Source organism: Andrographis paniculata, unplaced genomic scaffold, assembly GCF_009805555.1.
Source record: "Andrographis paniculata isolate CXL003 unplaced genomic scaffold, ASM980555v1 Contig87END, whole genome shotgun sequence".
NCBI lineage: Eukaryota > Viridiplantae > Streptophyta > Magnoliopsida > Lamiales > Acanthaceae > Andrographis > Andrographis paniculata.
The window spans coordinates 1,562,339-1,569,395 of NW_026137625.1; the positions used below are offsets into that span (position 1 = coordinate 1,562,339).

Here is a 7,057-nt window from a genome sequence, read left to right on the forward strand (position 1 = left end):
TATAGGACGAGAGAGTATAATTTTTATAAAACTATAAAAATAAATGATTGATCAATTATTTATTTATTTATTTTATTAAAAAAATTATTCAAAATATTTAGGTCTTTATTTATAACAAACAAAGAAAAATTTTTACATTAACATAAAAGAAATTCACGCCAATAAATAAAATATAAAATATTTTATACATTTTTACTAAAAACACCATGCTATTATATAATTTACAATATTAAAAAAGCTAATATTCGAATGTGTTATCCGGACACAGTGATGTATGTTTGTTTAATTAATTGCTACTCCCTCCGTCCCACGTCATTTGTCCCTACTTTCTATTTTCGTCTGTCCCACATAATTTTTCATTTTTTTAAAAAAAATTAATTATACACTTTAATCATATTTTAAATTTTAAAATTTAAATTTTTTTAATTTTAATTAAACTATTTAGTTATTTTACTTAATCTATAATTATTTTTACTAAATAATAATTATTTTTTACCTAAATTTCCGTGTCTATATTAATACGCCTGGGAAGGGGGGAGTAATATAATATATATATATATATATATATTCTTTGTTAATGCATTAGTGAGTGCATGCATTAGTGAGTGGGATTCTCATTCACCACTTTGGTAATGCATTTCTTCGTTTGTGAACCCCACACCACACTTCCACCCCATTTTGCTTCCCCAATTTCTTTCAATTCCGAATCCATTTTCTCAAATCTTCTCCACCTTTTCAGCTCAAAGACTTGTTCTTAATCCTCAGACATACATCACTGTGCTTTTTGCCAATAAACTTCCTGCTGCAGGTAATTGTTAATTTAGTGCCCTACTGTCCTTTTTCATCAATCCCCATTTCTGTGGACGCACTGCACTTTATTTATTAGGGTTTTTGCTGCACGTGTTGTGTGCCAAAGATTTCTATCTATTCATGTTTTGATTTCATTTTTAAGTGTTCGTTTAATTTTTCTAATTTTTTTGTATGATGATTTCTTCCGCCATTAAAGACCTCTCTCTGAGTTCACTGTAAACTTCAAAATTTTATAGTATTTTAGTTGGTCGTGTTCTCTTCGCATATTACTTTAATATATATATATATATATATATATACTATGAATGAACATCATTTTACCATGTTTCCTGTGCAACGATGATATGTTTGATATTGTTGCTCATGGTGAACTTGAACTTGATTAAGATTAAGCTTTATCTGTTCCGTTGAAATCTGTTTTGTACAAAATAGTTAGATGTAGAAGAGGAACTTAGTTGCCATATGTTTCAGAAGTATTTTTGATGTTTTATGAATAGTAATCAGTTAATCAAAAACAAATAAATGATGTGATATAAATAAATATACGACTCAATATTTTGTAAATAAGATACGATATCAAATTTGAAAACATAAGTAAATAAAGCTTAAGTTTTCGAACATCGAATGGATGTTCTTTTAGTACAATACATGTAGTGAGTGTTGAGTCTTCTTAGAGTGTGCCTTCATGCTCGATGTGTGGCACTTTACGCCGTATTTTTTTTATGTGTATGTGGTGTTTGATGAGTTGTATTTACTTCGAAGAATAAATTGAAGCTCTTTTGGTTAGGAATCCGGCGAAGGAATCCCATGGCCGGCGCGAGCTCTTACTCGAACTCATTTGTAGTCTTTCTTTCCATCTTCATGTTGTCTCTTAGCTGCTGTGCCCTGCACCAGCCTAGTATCGAAGGTAAAATCTATGGTAGAGCTCGCGAAAATAATGCATACCTCTAAATGTTTCACGTAATCCATTTCTATTTTTATATTTTTGCCGTAGTGGGGATATATTTCGAGCATTCTATACATTAAGCTCTGTTGCAATGGCAGCTCACTTGCTTAGCTCTTTTAGCTTGTAAAATATCACATCATAATGTATTTTTGGCGGATGCTTTTCCGCAGCTAATTAGAATTACGAACTGGTTTGCATTTCTGTAACATAGCCTTTACCTTCTCGCGGGTATTTCAGGCAAAGCCTTAGCTGAGCTCGTAGAAGTGCTAAACGATTCCCATCATAGAATCAATTGGGATTTGAGTTTTGTCAACCCCTGCTTCAGTTGGGATCATGTTACATGTCGAGACGGGAGAGTCGTGTCGCTGTTAGTACTTCTTTTCATAAATCCATCAAATCCATTCCTTATATTGATCGTTTACTATAAGTCTCGCCGTAATGTGTAGGAGCTTGGCTTCTAATGGATTCACAGGAACTCTTTCTCCGGCGATCTCAAAACTGAAGTATCTGGTTTCCTTGTAAGTTCATCATCTGAAACATCGATCTTGGCTTGGCGCACTTTTTGCTTTCCTTTTTTCGTACTTTGCAAGAACATTTTTTGTTTCAGGAATTTGCAGAATAACAGTCTCTCCGGATCCTTGCCTGAGTCTCTCGGAAGCTTGTCGAATCTACAGAATTTGAATCTTGCTTACAATAACTTCAGCGGTTCAATTCCAGCATCGTGGAGTGAACTATCCAACCTGAAACATCTGTGAGTCTACATCATGGCTAAGTATTTGTTCAGTCTTTTTCGCCGGTATGCATAGTGTGAATAGAAATTAACGACGCCTTTGATTGTCATCAGGGTTGTTCGAGGAAACCATTTAAGCGGATCTATACCAGAGTCGCTAGTAAACATAACCGGCCTAGTTGAATTGTAAGAAAGCTGCGCTCTCGATCGATTATTGTAACTTGTGACTTTTTTTTAACGATCTTTTTGTAGGGACCTTTCGTCGAACGGATTCATGGGAATAGTTCCTCAGCAGCTGTTTTCGACGCCCTCCTTCAAGTAAGCCGACTGCCTTAGCATACCGGTCTTCAATCTGCCCTCTTGACTTCTTCTGTGTCTTATTTTTTTTGTGTACCTTAATTTTGATCACATATGTTTAAGCTTTACGGCTACTCAACTCACCTGCGGCGATAACTTCCGGTGGCCATGTCTTTCGAGTTCCTCCATTCCAGGTTCGATTTTCTTGTCATAGTTAGAAACAGGGGAGATCAAGAGAGAAAAGTGATGCGATCGACATTTGCGCAGCTTCAAAGAGAAAGTCTCGAGTACAGGTCGCTGTTACGGTGGCAAGTATCGGTGTTTTCTCCATCGTGTTGCTTGGAGCGATCTTCGGATACCATTTTCATCAAGTACATAAACGCCGGCGCGATGTCTTTGTTGACGTATCAGGTAGAAAATATCTTATTCGTTTAAACTTTTACGTGAAATGGTCGTACGATTTCTATAATTTTCAGTTCTAACAACGTATTGTGGTCTAACGTAGGCGAAGACGAGAGCAAGATCTTGCTCGGTCAAATCCGAAGGTTTTCGTTCCGCGAAATGCAGCTCGCCACCGGAAATTTCAACGAAAGCGCCATAATCGGACAAGGCGGCTACGGGAAAGTATACAAAGGGATTCTCGTCGACAACACGAGAGTCGCGATAAAACGTCTCATGGACCATCATAGCCCCGGCGGAGAGGCCGCATTTTCGAGAGAAGTCCAATTGATAAGCTTCGCCGTACACAAGAACTTGCTCCGGCTCATCGGATTTTGCACGACGCCTACCGAGAGAATCCTCGTGTACCCATTCATGCAAAACCTCAGCGTCGCGCACCGCCTAAGAGGTACCTCGAACGTAAAATTCGATCGATTAATAAATAGTTCGACTTTAGTTCCCCGCATTAACGACTCGTTTCTTATCGAGCACTTAGAGCTAAAACCGGGAGAGAAAACGCTCGACTGGCCGACGAGGAAACGGATTGTGTTTGGCGCCGCGCACGGCCTCGAGTATCTCCACGAGCATTGCGACCCGAAGATCATCCACCGCGACATGAAGGCGGCGAACATTCTCCTCGACGACAACTTCGAGGCCGTCCTCGGCGACTTCGGCTTGGCGAAGCACATGGATGCAAAAGTCACTCACGTCACGACACAAGTACGCGGAACAATGGGACACATCGCGCCCGAGTATTTGTCCACCGGGAAGTCCTCCGAAAAGACGGACGTTTTCGGGTACGGCGTAACTCTCCTCGAGCTCGTGACTGGCCAACGTGCGATCGACCTCTCCCGACTCGAGGACGAGGAAGACGTCCTCTTATTAGACCACGTAAAAAAATTTCGACGCTATTCATTACACATCTTCGTTTTACTACGACGTTATTCGTATCGTGATTGTTTTGTATTCGTTTTCGAGTTAAAAATCGCAGATCAAGAAGCTACTAAGGGAGAAACGGCTGCGCGACATCGTCGATAAAAACTTGAAATGCTACGACGAGAAGGAAGTCGAGACGATTCTCCGAGTGGCAATGGTGTGCACTCAAAGCTCGCCGGAGGAGCGGCCGAGGATGGCGGAGGTGGTGGAGATGCTGGAGGGCGGCGGCGGGCTGGCGGTCCGGTGGGCGGCGTGGGAGGAGGTGGAGGAAATAAGAAGCCGTGAAATGTCCCTTATGGCTCCAAGATTCCTGTGGGCTGAAGACTCGACTCATCATCAAGAAGTTATGCATTTGTCACAAGCAAGATGACCCATTTTGTTTGAATTTATTTAATAACAGGTAGTAACGTTTGAATTGAAATGAATTTTGATCTTAACATAATAAACTAGTGTATGATACTTCGCTTAAATTATATAACACCCTTTTATATATTAGTAAAAAGTTGAACAAAATATATTCTGTATTTATTTATGGCGTGAAACCTCCCTGTATTAACGTAAAATTTACAAAAAAATATGTCTAAAACTGATATTTAATTTTAAATAAAATCTAAACTAGCAGGTGCCGTGCTAACGCACGGTTGAATTTAATCGTATTTATTATATTATAACCTTTTTTATATATACATATATTTTTAATCAATTTATAAATAATATAAATGAATTATACATACATGTATATATTATACTATTATTAAGGAAAAATCTTAGGTTGTGCTTATTCTAAGTTTTCATAGATTTTTTTATTATTCCTACAAATTTTTTTATAAAAATATTAAATTAAATATTTATTATATCCTCCTATCTATCACGGCTAGTTTGTCCCATTCGGTTTAAGCATATAGTTTTAGATATTATGTAATTAGTAAGCAATTAAAAAATATTATTAGTAAAAATAATTATGGTATAATACAAATAATTATATATTAAAATTAAGATGACTAAATAGTTTTTGATAAAAAAAAATTATAAATCAAAAATTTAAAAATATAATTATGTATAATTATATTTTCTTAAAAAAAATGACAAATTATGTAAAATAAACGAAAATTGAAAAAAATAGACAAATTAAGTGAGATGATTGGAGTATTTATTTAGTATTATATTAAAATTTTATTTTAGTACGAAAACATTATATATATAGATTTATATCACACAAAACAATTATAAATATCGTTTAAAGTTTTTTTTTTTACTATTTTCGTTTATTTCACTGAAAAGTACTATATTTCATATTTTAAAAAAACTACATTAATACAAAAATACTATTCCCTCCGTCTCATATACCATGTCCACGTTGCCGTTTCTATCCGTCCCACATACCATGTCACTTTCCTTTTTTGGAAAATAATTACACACTTTAATATTATTTTAAACTTTTTAATTTTATTTTTTAAATTTTAATTAAACTAATTAGTTATCTTTATCTTAATCTTAATTTATAATTATTTATAATATAGGATAATTATTTTCACTAATACATTCTTAATTATCTACTAATTATACCCTCTTAAAATACCGTATCTAGTGTATTAAATTTTAAATATATGATTATATATACAATTATTTACATATAAAGTCAAAGAAAAATATTAAAACTTTTTTATGCACTTCCAATGATTAATAAAATATTAATATTCTTAATCTAAAAACATTGTTAACAATGAATGATAAAAATATTCAGTCAAATTAATTTATCACTTATAAAACTATGTATATATCAGGTAAATAAATTTTTAAATTATTAAAATTAAAAAATAATAATAATAATAATAAAATAAAACAGTGTATATATTACTCAGTGGTAAATAGATTTTTAGATTATTATAATTAACAATTGATTCCAATTAAATCGGAGTATGTTAAATTGTTATGTTTTAATTTGAAGAAAATAATAATAATAATAAATTATGTAAATTATATAAAATTATCTAAATAATATAAAAATAATAAATATAATATATATATATATATATATACCCTTTTAACATTCTTATTTATATACATTTAATTTCACTCGTTACCTTTTATCTTCCCAAATTACTAATTTATATATATACCAACTTTTAGACACTTAAGTCATCATTAAAACTTTTATTTTATAATTTCACTTAAATACTTTCTAAAATACCCTTATTAATTCTGAATTGTTTAATTACATAAATTTTAATTAACAATAAAATGTTTTTCTCACTTCAATCCACGTGTAAACATACTTAAATTGTATTGGGATTAATTTTTTTTTTTATTGATTATAATGATTATACAATATAATTTCCTTAAATTGTACTAAAAAAAACTGAAAAAAAAAATAAATAAAAATAAGGAAGAAGAGCAAAGAAGAATCAAAATTTAGATGTGACTTTTATGCTGATCAATTAAAATTTCATACAGATATATACAAAAATTTATAGTAATACTGTAGAGCTCATAAACCGCAAGTAAAAACTCGCACAACCATTGCCTTCACATTGTGGGACAATGCCTACAACCCAACCTAAATTTGATCGAATTTATACTATTCATCCAATTTTTTCCCTAAAAAAAATATCAAATCAAACAACTATTTTTCATTTTTTATATTATACTAAAAATCAATTTTACATTCAGAACATCACATCAACATTTATTTATATCACATCATACAAACTATTCAAATTCAAAATTTTTACTGTTCAAATCTCAACTCAAAATCCAAACTCCCAAACAAACACACCCTGAGGGAACAACCAAGAGTGTCTGTATAGCATTTTTCATGTTGAACCATCACCCACCTAAGTTTCGCGATACGTTCCCTACCATTATATAGACAAAAATAAAAACACGCCACTCAAACCAAT

At 32.9% G+C, this 7,057-nt stretch overlaps 1 protein-coding gene across 2 annotated transcripts; it reads left to right on the top strand.

The window, feature by feature from the left end:
- The first annotated feature begins 637 nt into the window (after positions 1–637).
- LOC127242762 (probable LRR receptor-like serine/threonine-protein kinase At5g63710) lies at positions 638–4,681 on the top strand. 2 transcript variants are annotated; one of them, XM_051262450.1, is made up of 12 exons: positions 638–808; positions 1,598–1,717; positions 1,994–2,123; positions 2,203–2,274; positions 2,364–2,507; positions 2,601–2,672; positions 2,739–2,804; positions 2,907–2,977; positions 3,051–3,194; positions 3,289–3,630; positions 3,718–4,112; positions 4,213–4,681. In XM_051262450.1, the coding sequence occupies exons 2-12, from the start codon at positions 1,618–1,620 to the stop codon at positions 4,525–4,527; spliced, it is 1,851 nt and encodes a 616-aa protein (XP_051118407.1). In that variant the 5' UTR covers positions 638–808; positions 1,598–1,617; the 3' UTR covers positions 4,528–4,681. The 2 variants fall into 2 exon arrangements, with proteins under 2 accessions (XP_051118407.1, XP_051118406.1); XM_051262449.1 differs by lacking the exon at positions 638–808 and adding an exon at positions 848–1,025.
- Positions 4,682–7,057: the final 2,376 nt, after the last annotated feature.

What these genes read in the sequence shown, in the direction of transcription:
- LOC127242762 (XM_051262450.1), top strand. Translation starts at nt 1,618, where the DNA reads ATGGCCGGCGCGAGCTCTTACTCGAACTCATTTGTAGTCTTTCTTTCC. An exon ending in CTATCCAACCTGAAACATCT is followed by an intron (nt 2,508 to 2,600) that starts GTGAGTCTACAT and finishes GATTGTCATCAG; the next exon opens with GGTTGTTCGAGGAAACCATT. An exon ending in ATAACCGGCCTAGTTGAATT is followed by an intron (nt 2,673 to 2,738) that starts GTAAGAAAGCTG and finishes ATCTTTTTGTAG; the next exon opens with GGACCTTTCGTCGAACGGAT.